The following is a 22,155-nucleotide window of genomic DNA, read 5'->3' on the forward strand; positions in this document are numbered from 1 at the left end:
CAACTCTGAAAAATAACACCAAAGACGAGGTGAAGACATGCTTGTTTTCGATATGTTTTTACATACAAATCTTGTCTTGTTTCTTTAGGGGCCTCCTTGATATGACAGCCACACCCAGATTAGGCCCTGAGGAGATTCATCTGTTCTCCATGCTGAGTTCTTTATGTGTGAGGCTAAATAAGAGTCAGTAAGTTGAATTTATGAATTCCATTTATTAATACCAAAATACAGCTGGTCCATTATGACCTGCTACCTCTAAGAGCTGGCAGTCGGTTCCAGAATCCGAAAAATAGCTTAGTGTGATCCGCGTGCGACACAAGATCGACAACGGAGGACATGGAAGCCGTGCTGAACATGCTGGTCACTCTGTGGCTTTTTAAAAATCCAGCGTCGTGATCTTGTGCAAAACTATGCTATCAAATACTTCCAGGCAGTTCTGACACCAAAGAACTGAATGCAATCCCACACTTCTCAGATTTCTGGTCGGTTCATCGCATCACTGTGTGCCACCTTGTCTCCATCTTTTACATAAAATCCCAATGAAAAATACTTTGATATTTTTTGGTTGCAACATGACACAGCATATAAAGGCTGCTTACTGTCAGCTGACTAATGAGAAGCGTTGGACTCGAAGTCTGCTGTTGAATATTGTTGTGAATTGGCACTATGCAGACAAAGTGAGTTACACGTTCAGTCATTACATGCAAAGATCCGTGTTTACAAGCAGAACGATGGAATCGGCTGTAGCAAAAAAAGTTTGCAGGATACAGTTGATCTGCTTTGGGCCACCATTGGAAGCACCGTTTCAAATTCATGCCAGCATCCACAGGAATGTGTCACAGACCCAGGAACGGGCCCAGGATGAGATCTTCTGGCATCTCGGGTGACGTTTCCTCATATCCCCCATCTTCCCTGTTTCTCTCTCTCTCTCCCTCTTTCTCTCTTTCTCTCAGCTGACAGTGGGAATTCATCACCCGTTGTCAATGTTCTGAAGTTTTCCCAAATATGACTTTCTATTAGTACACGAGTGCTGCCATGGACACGGCTCCACAGCCTGCGAGCCGGGCTGCCGCGGGCGGCACAATGCATTAGCACACGATGAGCTGTCAGAGAGGATTATTTCAGCCACCACAGTCAGCGAAGGGGGTGGGAGCTGCTCTGCTGCACTGAAGCAAGGAGAAAGAGTGGGTGGGAGACAAATAAAGGAAAGAGGAATCACACAGATAGAGGATAGAGCGGAAAGAGTCAAACAACAAAAAAAAAAACAAAACAACAACAACAACAAAAAAAAGTGTCCGTTGCATCAGTTGGATTTTCTTTTCCAGAGCACCGATGTTGGAGCACTCCTCTGAGCTGGCTCTGGTGCAGAGTCTGTATGCCAACAGCATGCGCTGCCCCCCCTCTGCGGCCGGGATCTCTGTCAGGAATGAGGACCTGTCTATGAGGTACGTTTCTGGGGCTGGCCCCCTCATTCAGTTTTGGATAAGCTTTTGTGGAGCAGCCTGTATTTGGACTGCCTCTTTGTCTGGACTGGATTTTGTCACAGGATGTATTGTTTCCAGTTGAGCGTTCTCCCATGCTGCGCCTGTAGGCAGGATGGTCTCTCTGTGGTGTTTCCATAAGTGTGTGTGTGTGTGTGTGTGCGTGTGTGTCATCTCTCTGACTGGGTTTAGCTTTGTAAATCAACTAATTATCGCACGGGAGAAAGAGGGAGATGGAGACAAGTCTGTTTTGTTTTAACTTGGATCCCAACCTTAGAGCGTTTGGTTTAAAGTTCTTCAACAGTTTGAAGAAATGTGGATAAAAGAGGAGAGGATGATGGACACAAACTCAGAGATAAGACATCAACAAAAGACACCTCGATGTTCAGAGTCTGTCAAAAACAGCTAAAAATATCAATTGTCATGTAAATAAGAAGAAACCTTTCTGAGAAAATTTGCAGAAGTGAAGTGACGAGGCAGAACCGTGCGCAATCAGTCTTATCTGGACCGGGGCAGATTTCCTTCACACGGCTTGATAAGACCGTAGTTCACCCTCTCCATTTTGAGAACCCTTCAGCTGCTCCTCAAATAATTTTATTGCAAAAAAAATTTAAAAATCCAGAGTTGAGAAATAAAAGTGTGCTCTTAGGAGCTGATCTCATTTGAAGCTGACCTATTTTTACACCCTGCAGTTTGTGATGAAGTGGAGCGAATTTAAATGCACAGGGGATGTTGATGATGTTGATGATGTTGATGATGTTGATGATGATGATGATGATGATGATGATGATGATGATGATAGATGGGATGTGATTTATTTATTTATTTATTTATTTATTTATTTATTTATTTATTTATTTATTTAAGTTGTACTGCATGAGCAGGATGTGTTTGATGTAAACAACAAAAGCATGGCGGCATGGAGAAGATTAAAATGGGATTACAGTAGTAGTAATCTGAGATTAAGAATCAAGTATTAGAAGGTGCTGGCATCTCAACACCGGCGGCCTGTGGTATCAACTCAACACAGACATCTTATAGAAAAAGCAAGTGCATGCCAGAAATAATTTAAATATAAATGCTGAATGCATCCTTCACCTCCAAGAACTCATTAGATCTAAGGTAACGTGTGGACTCTTATTATGGTATTTAGCCTCCATCTTGATGAAACCTGATTCTCCAGAGAGGTTTTGCACAACCTTTTTATAGCAGGCCCCCCTCCCCCCCTTCCTCCTCAAGCTTAATGGTAGCTCACGCAGGATCGTGGGCTTCTCTGAACGTACCGCAGAATAGCTCGCATTATCACGTCACGCACACCACCCCTCTTCATAAACACTATTTATTTAATAGAGCGTGCTGAACGCCGGTGCCAGGTCGCCTTGAAATTGCTATGGATACGAGGATTAAGTCAGCTTTCATAAATGGGCTGTTTCTTAACGCTCGCTATGAATAATATTTCAGGACTGAGCAGCTGCTGGGGCCAATAATGAACGGTTCGATAATTAGGCTAAAAACCCTCCTGTCTCTCTGCCGAGCTGCGAGCTGCACTTGACAACGACCCCGCATCGACCCCCCTCTCCCCGTCGGCCCCACTCTCTTTTCCACTCGCCCCCTCGTGTGCGGAGGGCCTCGCCCTGCAAATCCGGCTCAACAAAGGAGGATAGGCTCCCCCTCCCCCAGAGAAACAACAGCTCAGCACCGGCACAAAGGGGGATATGACCTGTGACACTGGGGGGAACAAGAAAAACCGCATTTCAGCTATTTCACTTTTGGCTTTTCTGCAATGTAAACTATGGAACGAGCTGGAACATCAGGGTGACTAACCTACTGACCTTTTAAAATGAATAGTAAAAAAACAACAAAACAACAACAACAACAGCAGAAAAGATCAATGGAAGAGCAACTGATACAAAATGTAAACACTTTTAGTGCTCTGATAAAAATCTGCAGTACTCTTCTTTTAAGCCGTTTATTAAAAAAAAAAAAAAACCTATTCAAATTCAGTGGAGCTCAGTGCCTTCCACGTTTTGCCTTTCTAGTTTCCTAAATCTTGTTCCAACAAAGAGAAATATTCGGATAGGACATTTCAGGTCAGCACGAGATTCCTGGTCCAGTCTTACCCAGGCAGTAACGGCACTCAGGTTGTTCACACACTCTCGTACATCTTTGACTGAACACCTCCATTTTCAAGCTGTAGACCTGCAGTCACTCATTCCATTACGTCAGCATCTTTCACTCTCTGACCAATCGGAGGCGGCGGTTTCGTACATTTCCAAGTCTTTTTTACCATCTTTTTTTTTTTCAGTAAGAATATTTGAAAGCTATGACTGTAGGTTTTATTCCAAGGTGCCCAGCAAAAGCATCAATGAAGTCTTTTTACATCCTGTCACACAAGCACAAGCTTCCACTGGAATGAAACGACTCAATACTTCATCCGCAACGATAATCTAGAGATCAAAATGTCTTCTTTGCAAAACAGGTCAAGCTTGGTCGGATTGCGTAGAAAGTTCCTGTGAGTGGGAGTTTGCAAGTCTTGCAAGAATTCTCAACTGGAATAAGGTCTGGACTTTGACTGGGCCATTCCAACTCACAAATATGCTTTGGTTTAGACGATTTAATTCTGACAGATTTTCTGTCTTGCTTCCTTAATTCTATCTCGCCATCGACTCTAACCAGCTTCCGTCGCCCTGCTGAAGGAAACCCGACCCACGTGTTGTTGCCGAGATGATTTGAGATGCAGATGGTGCGTTCACTAGGATGCATGGTGTTTCTTCCACACATAGCGTTTTCTATGAATACCTAAACACCTTAGTTTTGGTCTTGTGTAACCAGAGACCCGTCCTCTTTCACATGTTTGCTATGCTCTGTGGATGATGTTTGGCTTTCTTCTTGCAACTCTGCCACGTAAAGGCAAGATTGGTGGTGTGCACCACTAGTAGTTGTCCTGTCGACAGATTTTCCCACCCGAGCTGTAAATCTTTGCAGTTGCCATGGCTTCTTTGGTTGATTCACTAAGTAATGCTTACCCATTTAGGTCTCCTTCAGTTTTTGGATGCTGTATTGAGCAGTGCTCTCTCTGTGAGATATTTAAAGCCTGGGTTATGGTTTTACAACAAACCCTGTTTTAAACTTCTACACAACTTCACTCCTGACCTGCCTGCTGTGTTCCTTGGTCTTCATGATAATGTTTATTCTGACCGTAATGATTTATGTTTCTAACAAACTGCCAGGCCTTTTCAGAACACTTCCTGTACTGTCCTGTACTTAAATAGGACAAAGGTGACTTCGCACTGGATTTTATCTTGGGGTGATTGTGCAAGTGGTGTTGAGTACAAATGAATGCCACACTTTTTAGGTTTTTTGTTTGTTTCATTTGCTTTCCTTCCTTCACGTTTGTGCCGGACTCAATGTCCATCAAATACATCAAAACCTACACGAGGGTTGACAAGACAAGAGGTGGAAATGTTCAAGGGGTATTCAAACTACAAAACGCTATTCGAGGAAAGAAACAAACAAAAAAAATTATCAAAAATAATTTTCCTCCACGTCTGTTATTTCTTTTCAAACTGCTGTTATCTTTCTAAAACCCCCTTCTCAAAAACAGCTTTGCCTCTTATCAGTGACTGTAATATCCGCACGAATATGAATCAAGCATGCCATTTCTAAATGGAACTGCAGAGAAGAGAGAATATTTCAATATAGAAGCACAGCAACCATTCTGCTGCCAGTAATAGATAATAAAGTCTCCACGGAGCACCAAGTGGGGCACAGATTAATTTTCTATGGGGGTCAGAGATGCTGCTGGCGGCGTGGTTTCAGACTTTTCTGGCTCTGGCCACGCCTCTGCTTTGCTGCAGTTCGGTGAGCAGAGACAGAAAGCAGCTTGCCTTGCCTGAGTTTATTTCATTCGGAAGACTAGGGAGAACCAAGGCGGACGCTGGTTGCCCCCCTCCTCTCTCTCTCTCGCTCGCTCCCATGCAGCTTTGAAGAAGAAGACGCCCCCTCCCTGCACCTGCTCCGCTTCGTCTTCTCGTCTCGCAGGAGTTCAGCCTCTCGCTCTGTGCGGGCGTCGCTTCTCTCATTGTTCGACGCTGTTTCTGAGCATGACTTCGACGTACAACCTAGATTTCCTGCCCCTCACCGAAAGTCGGTTAATGACTTCGAGCGACACAATGTAAGTAGCTCGGGAATCAATTTCTGTCGTGTTGCCATTTCGCTTCTTCAGGCTCGGAAAGCCCCGTGAGTGTTTTTTTTTTTTTTTGAGGGGGAGGGAAAAAAACAACACAGTTGAGGCTAGCGCTAGCTTCCTGATATGCTAACGTTGCTAACAGTGGTGACGGGATCCGCTCACCTGGAGTTCAACTTGGTTGTTTAAAGTTTGAAGACTGCAAACAGGGGAGCAGCTGTGTTTTAGTTGGGACAATTAACTCGTCTCGAAGAGAGAGGACGGGCGCTGTTTGGGAGTTAAAAATGTGTTTTGTCGAAGAATAAACGCAGTTAGCTATGCGGGGCGCAGCATAGTCGACTGACATGTGCTTCCGGAGATCACACGTTTCAGTATCAGTTCAGAAAAACAACCCTGGGCAGCTTGTCCAAACACTGTGTTCTTATCTATTTGTGCTTCTGTAACTGAACAAACGCAGCACCACCTTCATGTTTGGAGCCTTACGTTGTACAAGCAAACGGGTTCAGAGCGCTTAAGCAAAACGGAAGGTGTTTAATTTCACTTTAAAGCTAAGGTCCCTCTACCACTTCAACTCGTATTTGCTGAATATTGACAGGCTCCGTTGGCATTTATTTCCCCAGTAGTTACACAAGCGGAGGCTTGTTTGACGCCCCTTGAGTGTTGATAACAGACGCCGTTGTCAACGTCCATGTTGAAATGTGAGTGCTCGACGGCAGAAAACACGTGGTTTGCTACATTATTGAGCCATTAATGGAGGTCTTGTGACAGGGTATGTAAACAAGACAGAGGGCTGGGGGTGCTAACCAGCACTGCTGACCCGCTCGCATAGCGTTACCTAATTTTATTTGGGAAACAAGATGGAAGTTGAGCAACGTAGTGCAAAAAAAAAAAAAAAAAAAAAATGAGCAGGTCAGTGACACGTCAAACTTGGATGTTGTCTTATTCACCCTACGTTTGAATCTCTAAATATGCCTCTCCGGATACGTTAAAAAAAGGATCTAGTTTTAGTAAAAAAAAATAAATAAAAAAATTCAATTATTTTGCATAGCTCAATAATTTTAGGCTTTGGTTGGCTGGGTCCAAACTCCTGATTTAAATTAACAGACTTCTGCAGCACTCGATGTCATGAGGGGGAAATGCTAGTAGGCCTGTCACAATAATCAATAAATCAGTCGATCACATGACAAATTAAAACGGTCTCAATAATTTCCATTGGTATGACTGATCTTTTTTCTCTTTCTGTCAAAAACTGGGTGAGAAAAGTCTTCAACTAGCTCTTATTTAGGACATTTTTGTTTACAAAGACTTCAAAATTCATTTTATTTGTTGTTTTATTTATTTTGGATATTTAAAATGACTTCCAGCTCTAGTGTTAAATGTTCATGAGAATTTAAAGGTTATTGATATTCTAGAATGTGCTCTTGCATTAGTATTTTGCCATTACCATTAAATTCCTGGAAAATGGTCTCAAAACAACATTATTGTTTATCCTAATAACGTCTGGAACAACCAGCACAATTTGTTATCGTGACAGGCCTAAATGCTAGTACTGAATCAGGTGTGATGAAGCAAAGGAACAGCTAAAACATGTAGGACAGTGTACCGTGAGGACCAGGGTTAAAAACACTAACAGAGAACTGAGCCAAGTGACCCGAGTTTATGTAGTTCTTTTAGTCAGCTGGGTGAGGGAAGACGACGGCATTTTTCTCGTGTGCAATAGGGCCGTTTATAAATATTTCTAGTTTTAAGAATCAACCATAAACGTGGAAATTGGAGCAGTAACCTTCACTGGTGTTGAAGAAGCTGTTTTAGAATAGCTATAAATGGCATCTGTGTTGCAGGAAGAAGAAAAAAAGGATAATCTGTGCAATAAGCACAATATTTGCAAACCTTGTACATTTTGTGCTTATGCTTAAATCTATGTATAGGAATTAAATTGGAGATTAATAATTATCCACAGGATTATGACTGTAATAAGTGTGCAGGAGTGGAAATAATTGTTTCCTTTCTGTTTTACTATAAACTGTTTTTACAGAACATTATGAGAATATCATGCTAACCAATGCCAAGTGGGATTTATTGTTCATTCTCGGTTTCATTATAACGTCATAAGATGCTTTTTTTTCCCAGCCAAGAGAAGGTGTAAAACTGGAGAGACTGTTTTTAATTAAGAACCACTGATGGCGGCAACTTTTGGCTGAACTTGCATAACCTTAAAACATTTGCTTCTATTTGGAGCGCTGTGTTGAAATTTAAATAGGCATGGATTGGGATGAGATTAATGCTGTATAATGATGTATAATAATACCGTGGTGTAAAGGGTAATGGTATCTACAACAGCTTTAAAAATATTTTTAATTATGAAAAATATATGCAGAAAAAAATGCAACTGGAAATATTCCAAAGACAATTTTAGTAGCCTTTTGTAAATTTTTCATACTGCTGACTGGAGGAGCACAGCAACAAGTGGCAGAGGGACACAGAGGAAAACTGTGGTTACAGACTTTTGCAAAGGCGTTGGTGGGCTGATAACATGGGTCACGAGGGAGCCAGACTGAAGCTGACCATCAGAGCAGGAACCCGTAGGAACCTGCAGGAACTAACTCTTCTGCTGTGGTTGATCGCCAGCGAAGATATTATGAAAAAGGACCAGAAGGAGACAAACCGTACAGAGCTACTGGTGAATAAATTTTCATGGACAGGATTCGTACAATGTAAAAATGTTTTGTATGCACCAGAGCCAGTGTTTTAGCAACACTGTTTCAGTCTAGAATGATCCTGTATCGGTTCCTCTGTGTTATAATAATAATAATAATAATAATTTTTGTATTAAGACATTGATGGGCAAAAGGAAGCAATTATAGCAAAAATAAATAATTGCATAAGTTCAGTTAAAATATATTGGTAGACAACATGGTGTAGTATAATCGATTTCTTTTTCTTTCTTTTTTTTTTTGCAGGTTTGAACATTTAATCATGAAAATGTTCATATCCCTGGAATTTATTGCTATGTTAGTTTATCAGTTTTCCAAACTACTACAAATAACTTCATGCATTCTTCTTCTTCTTGTTCTCATTCTTCGTGTTCTTCTTCAGCTGAATATTGTTCATATTGCTGTACTAAACTTTAGCCTGTGTCAATCCCTCCCAATCAACTGTGACCCGTCAGTCTGTTCTTAGTCTGCCGAGAATGGAGTAAACTTTCTGGATTTTGTTTCAAGGTGTCTTCTATGAAACGGCTTCAAATATAATGCCTTCCTGGGCTTTTTCAGGTCTTGTAGCACCTTGGAAACGATCTGGTCAGGCTCACAGTCAGCTGCTTCGCTTTGAGGGATTCTTTACTTCTCTACAAAACCACAGGTTACATCTTTCTCCTGCAATAGCAGGACTCTCCCAGATGACTCGTGGGAAAATCTATACTATCCCTTTGAGAATGTAGCTTTTTTTCCTACAAAAACATCTTGTAAGTAAGCGTATAACGGCCATCATTGTGTTTTACAGGTTAAATCATCTGACATTGTTTTTAAGTCAGGTGTTTAGTGTTTGCAGCTAGTCAAAGTACGAGTTCCTTTTAATACAAATGTTATTCCACTACATAATGTTTGGTTCACGCTTTCGTTCCAGAGTGTCTTATTTACGGGACTTGTGGTGGCGATTACAAGTTGATGAAGTTGCATTTGATTGATTTATCTGCCTGGTTGTTGACAGTATGGGTGGATATCAGGGCTTAGATGTGATCCCTTGGCAGCTAGCAGAGTCATAATGCTATGCCAGTGAGCTAAGTGACACTGTAATCCTTTTTCTTGTGGTTGGTGAGCTGTTGATCAGTTTGAAGCGGGAGATCTTTGGCTCGGCAACAGGGAGCCGCTCGGGCTAGCTGATCCTTTTTCTTCTCCGTTTTGGGACTCTTATGGACAGCTGTTATCAAAGCGGACACGGAGAGTCGGAAAATAAGTAGTGCTCAGATCTGGCTCGTCACCTGTTTTTCTGCTTCTTCTGCTTCTGTTTTGAAGTTGTAATTACAAGACCGGAGCCACACGAACAGCTTTGAAACGCTCATAATCACGTCTGCCGTGTTCAGCAGGGGGGCATTTTGATCAAAGGTTGACCAAATTCTTCCGCAAGCAAAAAATATCGAGGAAAATGCTCTATTTTCACCGTTGCATAAACATCTAGATCAGAGGTTTTTTAAGGAAGCGTGTATTTGAAGTTTGTGTAAAACAAATAGCTGCAACTTATTAAAAGTTATGAAAAGGGTGGTGTGGCTGCGATTGAGAGGTGAGTATCTGTTGCTCGCATCAAGTTGGGCCAGCTGTCGAGGTTTTAAAGAGCGTCTTGAGTGAACAAGTCAAGTGGAGGCCCGACTGACTGGATATGGAGCATGTGACAAGAAGGGAAAAACGGCTCTCCCATTCATTTGTGGGGCAAAATCTTTGCTTTTGTTGAATTTGAATTGAATAATCATCACTGCATTCTTTGCATTGGTTTTTCCACAGATTGGAAAATGATGGTATTTGATTCTTGTGATTTTCTGCGCCCAGATTGATATGAAAAAATGTAAACTTGAGTTTTATACTAGGGTTAAAATTGCAAGAAATAAACTTAAGGCTGTACATGAACCAAGCAAAACAGTCTAATTTCTGCAGAAAAGCAATATGTAAAACGCCTAACAGTCAATACCCTGCATTTTTTTTGTATTGATCAAGTTTTTCTAGACAGAATGACTCAGTCTTGCTTTGTTTGATCAAGTTTAATAATTGGCCTCAGCCAAATGTACTTTTTTTTTTTTTTTTTTTTTTTTTTGTCAGTCACTTGATGTTTCTGGTTTTATTACTATTAAGGCAAAACGACACACAGTATAAATACAGTTGCACCTTATATTACATTTAAGATTATTAAACTTGTATTTTTAAAAAAAAAGTAATGCAAAGGAAAAAAATTGCACCCTAACATTTGAGACATAAAGGTGTGCAGTTGCATCACCTGCCTGAGCTGGCAAACCAAATTTAGGCCATTCCTGAGGTGTGATGGATGGCCTTGGAGAATAGTTCTGGGGGCCGCAAATGGCAGCACATTGGACACCCCAGATCTAAACAAACCATTGATGCGGCCATTTCTTTTCAGTATCTTGTGACATTGAGGCATATCTGCTCAAAACCAGATTATTTTGAAAAATGTGTTCAATTTCTAATCTAGATTTTCTAAGATTTTTCTATTTGAATTGACCTAAATTTACCCAGATGTCAAAGTGAAGCAGCCCCTTGCTACTCTCCCAGAAATTAGTCCAGAAAAATGTCAGAATTTGGAAATGGAAATCCTGTCATTGGGTTAACATATTTTAAATTGTTAAAGTTTTACAACTTACAAATATCTGTTAAAAGGTAGCTTTACTTTCAGGAGAAACTGGAGAATAAAGTAGGTTTGTCATGGACTAAAACCATCTTCAAATCAAATGCGGTTGCGTTTGTCTCCTTAGAGCTGCATTGCTGAAGTTCAGTTCCATCTGAAGACTTAAATAAATTTCTTGTCGTTCGTCTGCTTGACTATTGGCTAACAAAAGCTTTTTATTGGCCAACGTCATCGATAACCGCCAGGGACACTTAGTGCGATTATGTAGCTAATGGGCCTGGCCTTGTCATCAGATGCTGGCCGTCTGTTAACATGCAGTCTGTTCAGGGGCTGATTGAACACGTCTGTCTTCATCAGGGGAAATGCAACAATGGAATTGGGCCGTTTCGAGCTGAATTGGAGTTGATGCTGGAAGGGAAAACGTCTTAATTTCTCATCGGAACCACAAAGTGCTGATTAGCTCAAGCACTTGGTATGGAAATCAAATGACATTATCCCTCCTTTTGCTTTAGCGCCTGCAGCGACATCCATTCTTGTTGGTTTGTTTTGCAAAACATATGTCAGAGCAACTCTGCATCAAGGGATTTTCAAGTGCTTTGTAAATCCTGCCCCTGTTTTCCTATTGAGAAGTTGCATCTTCAAGTCTGTGGGAGTGATTATTTTTAATCACTCCATGACTATAAAACAAAATGTTGTCAAAGATCCTTTAACAATCTTCTCGTGTGACACAGAAAATTTGGACGGCTTTCAAGTAAAACCTGTTTTTTGTGCTATTGAATTAACTGATATGGACAATATTCTCTGAGAAAACAGTTTTTAAGATGTTGAGCTATTGGATTTTTAAAAATGTTTCCTGTCATGCTTGACTACTAAAACAACCACAGGCAAATAGGCTCCCTCAGCTTCAGTTTTTCTAAACAACAACAGCAAATGTTTGATCAATAATAATTAAAGCAGCACTATCAAATACTGTCACAGTTATAGATCCATAGTAATACTAGGTTAACAGTCTTGTAGTCTGAGATTTGAGTTGTACTTTCTTGGTAAGTCAGTGACACAAATATATCTTGGTGTATTAAAATAAAGTTTCCAAACTTTATTCCCTCTTTCCTTATCTAGAAGATGTCGTTATTTCCAGAGATGTGTTGGAAACTCGGTAATGAATAAAAAGTCAAACAACCTTTTCAGTACTTCTGTAGCCTTTTCCTGTTTAAGTCCTGCACAGATATAAAAAATCACAAACATAAATTTTATTCGTGTTGGACAACAAACTAGTAGAAACGGGCGATTGAAGGTTTAGATGCCAAGAAGTAGCAAATAAGGTTTTAACCTACTGACAAATTTGAATTAAACAATTATTATTTTGTGGTTTGTGTGACACAAAGATGAGACCCTACTACTAGACGAACATTTTCTTTTCGGGGGTTTACAGTCATAAAAAATGGTCAAAAATCAATACTTATGTTTAGAAATGGGAAATTTTCCCTGTTGCTGTCCAGAAATATTGCAACTTTTCTAAACTAGAACAGGAAGCTGTGAGATTGCTTTCCATCATTATCTGTGGAAACACCCCTGGTATTGTGACATTGTTCTTTACCCCTGATGGTTTAGCTATGAGTAATGTCCAAACACATGTGCTGAGCTTTTAAAATAATGTGCCGAATCAGGCAAAATGGCTCTTTGTGTGATGGACGCAGCAGAGGTGTCCATGGCATCAAAGCTCACATTCCCCAATACACACACACGGTCCAGATAAATCACCTGCAACAGTAGACATCCGGTGGTCCGGACTCTGGCTTTGGGTGACGGTTCAGCTGCCGTTGGCCGTCTCTGAGCTTGTCGAACTGTCGCTTGACAAGATTGTTGAAGGACGAGCCGCACAACGTCTCCATCGCTCTGTGACAGTTGAAGTTGAGCCATCTATATTTAAGTAAACCGTCTCGCTATGACCCCAGAATATTTTAGATTTTTTTTTACCTTCCTGAGTATTGGGTTGAATGAAGGATAAACTTTTATTAAGAAATCATTTTTGTAATAATAATCAGCTACACTTTTAATGATTAATAATGATTGCAGTTCAGGCTGCTGCAGCCTGAACTGCAAATAAGCAATCAGATGGTGAGTAGTATAAAAATTATTGAACGACATTCTTTGCCTGGAGCTGATTTATTGGTGAGTGAATAACTTAGTTGCGTGGCAAGGCAATTTCTTAATGACTTTACCAAAATCTATTAACACACTTTTGAAACATTTTCTATTACTTAAAACAACAAGCATACATTCTGGCCGTACAACGTATGACTGCTCTTTATTGATGTAATTAACTTTTTTTCCCTGTCCAATCAGTTCTTGCGCGCACACAGTTGACGATAAATTTGCAATATAGTCATACTTGCAGTTTGTAGATGTTCATCTAAAACCTACAGTTGGTTTTTTTACAGACAGGCTGACTCGGTTCTGGTGTAAATAAGCGGTTACCACATCACTGGTTTGAAACTATTTCTTCTGGATTTCATGTCTGGTTCATTTTTCTACGTCCAGCTGCAGAAAATGGCTTGCAGTGCTGACCTGTAGGCGAGAGGCAGCACCGATCCGAGTGAGTCATGAGTTTGAAGCTCAGGACTGACGCAACGCTGAATTTCGGTGGTTTGGAAACGTTACCTTTAAGACGGTGTTGTATCACAAAACTGCGAACCGACCTGTTGCTAAACGCTACAGAACAGAAAGTAGATTCTTCACACATAAATGCATAACAACATTTCTGTGTGAAATCTCTGGTTTCATTTTACACATTTTGTTCCCTTTAAGTTTAAAGGCTTTGAATTACTGTACTCTCTTGGACAACTTGCTCTTAACACACCATTGATGTGTTTCTCAAAAACAACTTTGAAGAGAATCTATATATATATGTGTGTACCATTGTCATTCCATTTCCTAGCAAAGCACTCCAGCTCATGGATTTTCTTCTATAGCTATTAGTTTTTTTTTTGCTTTAATCTTTTTTTTTTTTTTTTTTTTTTTTTTTTTTTTTTGCTGTGTTGGGAGGATTTACAGCAGATATAAATCACTTAGTTCAAAATGGTTTCAACATGTCAGAAAAACCTGTTTTGCAATACAAAGGCTGTCATTTTAATGATTAGTCTGGTGATTATGATCATATCTCGCTGTGGTAAAGCAGTAGTTGAATATTTACAGTTCAAATCAGTCTCAATGTGGTAACTGCTATCAGTAGCATAATGAGATTAAATCGTGTGGCTTTAAACATATTTTATAGACATCAAGTGAAGTTTTAGGACATTACTGGGCATTAAAGCCACTCTGTAGCAGAGGCAGTATTAATGCTTTAATACAGATGCAGTGTGAGATGTTTGCTCTCTGTACACGTAGGGTTTGATCAAAAGCCCCTCAGTAAAATGGTGTGAAAGACCTTTTTGCAACGCTGAATAGTGTTACACACCAGGGCTGCGGCCTGCACAGACGAAACCCTCGACGTGTTGCAAAGCATCCCTCTGACTCGGCCCATTGTGCTGCAGAGGAACGGCGAATAGTGTTCTCCAGCATGGGGTAACAATCACATATTGTTCGCCTGCTGTGGCGAAGAAGCTGTAGGTTACTCTGTACCATCGCCAGAGCGCCTGAAGAGAAGATGCACTGCAAAATCTCTGCTTGCTAACCAGCGATTTGTTGAGGTTCAGACCTCTGCAGTGCTGTTTTCTTGTAGCCGTTACTAGCTGCTGGAAGGAGGGGGGGGCGCTCACCCTTTTCTTCTTTTTTTTTTGGAGGAGAGTGGCTTTTGTTTCATCACAGCTTTGCTCTGTCATGATTTGAAAATATCGACAGGCTCCTGGAGAAAAAGAAGTCTTCGGAGGCAGGGATTGGGATTTGCAAACGGACAGGAACCAAACCGCGATTTGTTAGCATGTCGTTGAGGTCCCTCAAGGAGTTTGGCGTTTCAGCAGAGCGGCTGGGCTCGATTTATAAAAGATGGATGGCTCGCGTCCAGAGGTCTGTGTGTACCTGTGTTCTGGTTAAACATTTTTTTAAACCCTGTAGTAATTGATGTTGGGAGTTTCATGTCCTGGTTACCATTGTTTTTGAATGAACTCTTGTATCTCGTTTTCCTCAGAGGAGTTTTTACCTAATACCGATATTACTTGATATTTGTTTCTTTTTGGATAGTCGTTCACATTCAGATTATTTTGGCAAATGCGTTTAACACAATGGTGCTACAGGTTTTCTGATGGTGGAAATCCAGTAGAAAATGAAGAAATTACAACAGTGCCCATAACTGTTCCTCTCTTTTAAACGAGTCTGTAAAAGATTGATGCATGTGTTGTGCGAAAATGGTGGCATTTCATGGTCTTGACACTTTCATGAATAAGGATGAAATATTTTCCATCATAATAAAATGTCAAGGTTATTGTGTAAGTTAACTGCTTCTTGCAGCAGCGAAACAAACAAATGCAAAGATATTGTTTCCATTTAAATACAAATGTGATTAAGTAAAGGAACTTTTTTCCTAGTTTTTTATTCTGAACTGCTTCTAAACCTGTAAATGTTTCATATTTGTTTCAGATTTTTTTGGTGCAGTGTACCAGTTTGTTGAAAGTGGTCGTATTGTGCATCATCACTGGGACCATTACCATTGAAAAAGATGGACTAAAGTAACACTTTGAAGCAGATAATAGTCCTTGGGCTTCCTGAGAGGCAGGAAACTTTATGCTGGGAGGAAATGGATGCTCTTACGCAAACCCGAGATGAAGCTGTTGTCTGTGGCAACCCTTCCATGAAGTCACTGGAAATGCGTCGCGTTTCAGTTTCTACGTAGTAGTTGCCATCCAAAGCTGGACAGCAAAACAGTTTTGTGGCAACTAAAAATAGCAACTGAAACTTTGCGAGTTTTGCATGAAGCCCAGTCTGATATCGACACTTCTGTTTTTGTCATTCCTAGCAACGGCAACGGGAGCAAGATGAATGGGTCACTGGAGCACATGGACCAGCCCGACCCCGACGCAATCAAAATGTTTGTGGGACAGATTCCCCGGTCCTGGACGGAAACAGAACTAAAAGAACTTTTTGAGCCCTTTGGACCCGTGTACCAGATCAACATTCTGCGTGACCGGACTCAGAATCCTCCTCAGAGTAAAGGTATGACCACAAGCGTGTGTGTTTTGGGTTTTTTTATGCAAGAAGAAAAACATAGTTGTATAGTTAGCCAGTCACAGTAAGACGGTACAGTAAAATCTTGATAAATTAACTTGTAACATTAGGGCTTTTTTTTTTCTATATTCATCCAACTGACGGAGACCAATACCTAGAGCATCTAGGGATGTTCTTCAGGTTTTAAGCACCAAAGGAGGTTGCAGTATTTAAATGTGTGGTCTTCTAATACCGTCCTTTGTCAGTGTCTAATGTCTTCCTGCAAACGGTTGACCTTTGATCAAAAGATTACAACCAGTGGTGTCTGCCTGGAATCATTTGTTCAGCTTCATTTGAGGTTTTCGTTCCGCGTCTTTCTAAGCCATGACCTGCTGTCTAAAAGCTAAAGTCTAGAATCATTTTTTTCCCCCCCTTGTAACTTTTGATTATCCAGCTTAACTAATTATTGTCGGTGGACTTTGAGCTATAAAATGACACCAAATGTTGCAGGTGTAGCTCCAGAGGAACACGATCGTTTCTGCTGCGGTCGGATGTTTCCAAACTTCTCAAACCTCCAAACCTAATTTGCTTACACACATAATTTTCTACAAGTACGCAAACCTGAATAACCAATGCAAATTCCTTCAAAGGAACTTTCTTTTTTCTCAATTTTAAATCTTCATTTTATTTGTATTTTGTTTAAGTACTAATAAACAGTGTCCATATTTATCATACCTATAAGAAAACATAAATTTTTTTTGGTCATGCTTTCATTCTAGGTTTTTTTTGTGATTTCACTACAGTGACTCAATGGAACGATTCGTAGTGGTTGGTGCACTTTACACACAACCTTGGTGGAAAAAATGCAACAAATGGCCTTCAGCCGAAACCTGGTCACATAGACAGTAGTTGTCATTGCATCAGTTGTTCTGTACAAGTTTAACATCCCTTTATGGACCGTAATGATTTTTTATCTTTGATTTTAATTTTTTTACCAGCAGTCAGCAATGACTTTATTTTATATTACAATAAATAGAAATGCTCGTGGTCACCTGAATTCGATTGGTCGGCCAGTTGCTATGGATGAAGGCAAAAATGTATCATTTTAGTTTAAAGGGAGGGACGCTTGAGATTCGAGATTAACATTTCTGATTATGAACTACAATGTCCTGCAATTTCCTCCTTCTTAGATGACTAAGGTTTTTTTTATTTTATTTTTTTATACATATTGCATATCTTCCATGTCACTGCGGTTCATTTGCATGATCCAAATTTTTTACACCTTTCCAAATTTACTGGCGGTGCCTCTCCCCGAAAACCAGTGAAACCCCACGGAGCTCGTTTTTCTCCTTGAACGTGAAAACATAGACTCCTCAGTGCTGTTTGTCGGGAGAGTTCAAAGACCTCCTTTTAAAATCGGCCCCTCCCTTCCTCTGTCAGCTGTGATGGTCTATTGACATGATAATGACATGTAAATTTATTCTGATAGATAATCTGGCCTGATTATAGCTGCCTTTGGCTCACCAAAACTGTGAGATAAATTTCCTCCAGTGATAAAACTGAACACAAACACTCCTTGTACTCTTGTGTAAAGCCATAACAATTTGAACCAAATAATAATGGCTTAGTGTCATCTGCCATTATGTACGAAAAGCTTTAAACTCAACCACTCATTTTTCTACCTTGTCATATTTTTTTCTTATTAGGAAATTGATTGTGCCTTCACTAAAGTACTGCCCCTCGGACATTTTCTTGTCACGTTTAAACTACAAATTTTAGTGAATTTTATTCAAACCAGAGACCATCTAATGGAGCTGGAAACCCTTGGTTTAGATCAAATCATATCATATTAGATTAGCCTCATCAATGCCCCATTCTACATCCATTTGAGGAATCTGTGTCAATTTGTCTCTACAAAAAAACCTTCAAATTCATTACTTATCATTGGTCTATCACTTAAAATCCCAGTAAAACACCTTAGTTTGTTGCAGTGTGACTAAATCCGAACGGATCCTGCAGATGAACTACTTTAGCAGCCAGCGTAGATTCTGTTTGTTTACTGATCTATCGAGGGCCTTCATGTTGCCAATGGCTTTTAGGTCACATTGTGCACAGGTCATGAAAAATCATCTGACTCTCATGCCTTTCTGGGAGGTTTATTTGGCTCTGACAAATTGGAGTCCAGGCTAAGCAGAAGAGAAAGAGAGCTCTCAGCTGGTTGTGAAAGAGTGCAGCTTGATGCATATTAGAGTTCAACAGCCCTCCCCACAGCCTGGGAGCTCCAGTAACAGAATAATACACACTATGTAGGTCAGAGACGCTGCAGTGCTCCACTTCCCCAACCCAGTGAAACTGACGGGCTGGAACGCCACTGGCGGTCTACTGGGATGGAAGGATGAGAGGCTTTTTTTTCTTTTCTTATTTCTCACCCCGCTCTTCTTTTTTTATGCCCCTCCCCCATCATCTATCTTCTTACTTGTTCTCTTTTTGGGTTCTTTGTGCTCTTTTCATGCCTTGTGCACACTTCTTCTTGGATTTGATTCTTGCATAACGCTGAAATGCTCGGGACAAACGCGTTGGTTGTTCTGCTCCGGCTCGCCGGCGCTGTTTGGACCCACCAATTGTGAATCGGTGTCTCCTGACAGCTTTTCACCACTGGTCATCTCTCTGGACATGTCAGTCCTATCCAACTTGTTTTGCACGGTGTCACTGTTGTTGCCTACAACATCGCATCACATTATAAGCATGGGAGCCGTACCACCGATGGCATTTCCTGTTATTCCCGTTCTTGATTATATTTCAACCCACAACACTGAAGGCATTCATTTTGATTTGTGAGCCCTCGATCTCAATAATGAAGTTGATTATTTCCCCAACAACTGGCTGTATCCAATCCTGTTTTTGTTTACCCTCTGGTGGAGAATCCAGGTACTACAGATGACTCATTTCCAAGATGGCTGCAATACCTGCTAAGACATGGACCAAGTTATTTTGAATGAATAAATGAGGGGGAATTGCAAAACGTTTCCTTTAATAGTCACAAAATTTTAAAATAAGTCATTAAATGTTTTATTGGGAAAAACGGGTGAAAATGTATTGTTATAAAACTTCTGCCTACTTTTGCAGCCATATTTATTGGCTTAGTGGAGAAGTTAAGAGGAATAATTCATTTAATTTATGTCTGTCTTCTTTAGACCTGATCAAACTTGACAAAATCTAATTGAAAAGTTTGTGAAATCTGAGATTTCCAAAAGGCTATGTACTTCCACTCCCATATCCAATACTCAAAAATATAAAACTGTAACGTTACCTTCCTGTTGTCTGCTAAACGTTTTACTCTCACAGCCTAAATGAATCACTGACATGTCATGTAAACCTTAGTTTCTTTTCAAACAGCTTTTTAAATCTGTTTTCTTTTATTTTTATTTTTACATCTCACTGATTGTACATGGCTAACTCTGAGTTGTTCCACCACTCTGGTGATCTTACTGTAGCCTGCTTATGTTTGGGCGTGGTACCTTCACTGTTATGAGAAGATTTTTGAGTCCCAGCTATCCCACCCCAGGTCGGGGCTGATCTGAATGTTTGCTGATTTCTGTCACCATCCTTTTCTGCGTGCGTTATATTTTGCAGCATGCTTTGTTTCATTTAATATATTGTTTTTTTCCCCCTTGCGTTTTAATGTTGTTTCTATCTCCTTCTCCACTCCCATTGTTTGCCCCTCTTGTTTTTTTCCACTCTGCAGGATGCTGTTTTGTAACTTTTTATACAAGAAAAGCTGCACTGGAGGCCCAGAATGCACTGCACAACATAAAGACCTTAAGTGGGGTGAGTAAGCACAGCATGGGATGCTTTTAGCTGCTCCAGCCCCCACCCCACCCCCCATATCCCTGGTGCAGGCTGGGAGCTGCACACTGGCCAGTAATGAGCTCTCGGTTCACTGAAGGCCTGTCTGGCCCTGGAAAAATATCAAGCCCCTCTATCAGTAACATTGAAACGAGGACTGTCCTGAACTTCAATACACTTGAACCGATGAGTTAAACACAGACGCATTCAGGTGGGATTCAAAGAGCCTTTGGCTCAGCCAGAATCAAGCAAGTTCATGGTGTCTGGGCATCTTTTACAAAGTCTTAAATTCAATAAAATAATGTAAGTTGACCTTAAACACGTTAGGTTTTAATTTTTGTTGTGGCAGGATTATTCAACCTTATACGTGTATTTATATAAAATCTTTTGTCGGGTAAAATTTTTTTTGTTGTGCGCCGATATCTTCATTGCGTTCTGTGTTTTGAAGTTAGCTAATGCTAACCAGCAGCTATTATACCCTTGCTTGCTAACTAGCTATTTCTTTGTGTCAGTCGGTGGGTGATGGGCTTGATGCAGGGGGAATGATGGGGACAAGCAAAAGTCATGGCCACTCGGATTATGTCGCGTCACAAACTTGCGTGTGCACGTCTATGTGTAAGGGCTCAAAATTTCACAAGACATTAATGGAGAGGGAGTGATGTCGCCTCCTGTGTGTCGAGTCCTTTTTAAGTGCAAATGTATTTTTGTTTTCGCTGCTGGCTCACTTCTGCTGCCAACCCATATGAAGCTAGGTGCATTCTGTGCAAAATGTTTTTTGTTTTTTTTCTCTTAAATTTCATTCACGGTGCCATTGAAAATGTCTTTATAAAAGTCTTAAATTTGACTTGCGGAACCCTGCAGATACGCTGAAGTTATTAAAGGCTTGACTTTATGAATCATTGATGTCTGTGTACATTTTTAACTCCAAGTTGAAGCCTTAAAAGTATAAAGCAGCTAGGCTGAGTGGTGCCATATTTCATCCGATTTGTCCGGCGAGATTGCAGCGCGCTCAACTGGAGTAAGGGCTTGTTAAAGCTACAAATCTGTCACGGCTGCTGGTCGCTCTAAATGACGCCTTCCAGTCAATTAAATCCATACCAGACAAGTCCAGGTGTCAATTAAAACCGTAGCTCACCGAAAAGTGAGGGGAGCCACTTTTCAGCGAGCTCATAGCTGCGTATTGAACCGGGGTGATGAATGAGTGTCGAGGCCGAGTGTATAGCAGTGGCTCTCTTCGCTGGAAGACCATCCATCAGCTCGACATTTCAAATGGTGCGCTTCAAATGCCAATCCCTGGTCCTACTGTTACTGGCATTTCTGCAGGTGTGACTGAGTTAGCTTTGTGTTGCGGTGGAAAGGCTCGTATCAGCTTCTCTATTATCTCTCCCCTCCGCTGCTGCTCTCTGCTTGGTCGTCGGCGCTAGCTGGTCCCCACACTGAGCGGGCCATCTGTCGCGTTCCTCGTCAAAAACAGACCCGCTATTTCTCAAGTACGACGTGCTCGGGCGTCTCAAGCTTCTTTCATGATTTGTGGTTTGTAGACAATCTTGCTGGGTTAATGTACCCTGCCTCCGCTTCTTTTTATAACAAGATTGAGAAAGAGCGGCGTGTGCAGAGATGTCGTTCTGGCTAAAATTAGGTTGCTCACATCCAGGATTTGCCACTCCTTGTTCGACAGGATCAGATGGTGTGAAGGAAGTATTTTAAGATCTAAAAGTTCTTAAATGCATGCTAAAGTTAGCCAGGTTGTCAACGTCTCCAAATTGTTCTGAAGAAGAAGGAGGAAGAATCAATATATTCAGCCTGAACTGAAATTGCATACTGGAGATTTGATATCCACCAGCAGCTTTGACACCTGCCCAGCATCTCAAACTGGTATATTATGGTCTTAAAGTGACAGATGCTGGATTGAAGGTGTGTGAAGTTAAGAGACTGATGTGAATAGATGGCAACATGGTTTATGTTGACTGGCTGAGTCTTAATCATTTCTTTTTGTTTCCCACAGATGCATCATCCTATCCAGATGAAACCTGCTGACAGTGAGAAAACAAGTGGTAGGTGGCTGCTTTTGAAACAAAACCCAAAGGATTTGACAAAGGGGTATATTTTGACTTCAAAAAAAAAAGAGGAAAGGACTCATGGTTCAGTGGTTGG

At 40.8% G+C, this 22,155-nt stretch overlaps 1 protein-coding gene across 7 annotated transcripts in view; it reads left to right on the forward strand.

The window, feature by feature from the left end:
• The first annotated feature begins 621 nt into the window (after positions 1-621).
• Positions 622-22,155, forward strand: part of LOC103465795 (CUGBP Elav-like family member 2) — a 36,757-nt gene continuing 15,223 nt past the window's right edge. Inside the window, exons 1-4 of one of the 7 annotated variants that reach the window (XM_008410964.3) lie at positions 622-1,445; positions 15,968-16,164; positions 19,901-19,983; positions 22,007-22,055. In XM_008410964.3, coding sequence (XP_008409186.1) covers positions 1,333-1,445; positions 15,968-16,164; positions 19,901-19,983; positions 22,007-22,055 — 442 coding nt within the window. In that variant the 5' untranslated portion in view covers positions 622-1,332. Of the gene's footprint in view, positions 1,446-5,282; positions 5,656-14,622; positions 15,022-15,967; positions 16,165-19,900; positions 19,984-22,006; positions 22,056-22,155 lie in introns of those variants that run through there. The other 6 variants (XM_008410963.3, XM_008410962.3, XM_008410960.3 and 3 more) reach the window with 6 other exon arrangements.

The sequence above is a fragment of the Poecilia reticulata genome, chromosome 6 (genome assembly GCF_904066995.2).
Source record: "Poecilia reticulata chromosome 6, P_reticulata-male-v2, whole genome shotgun sequence".
Classification (NCBI taxonomy): Eukaryota; Metazoa; Chordata; class Actinopteri; order Cyprinodontiformes; family Poeciliidae; genus Poecilia; species Poecilia reticulata.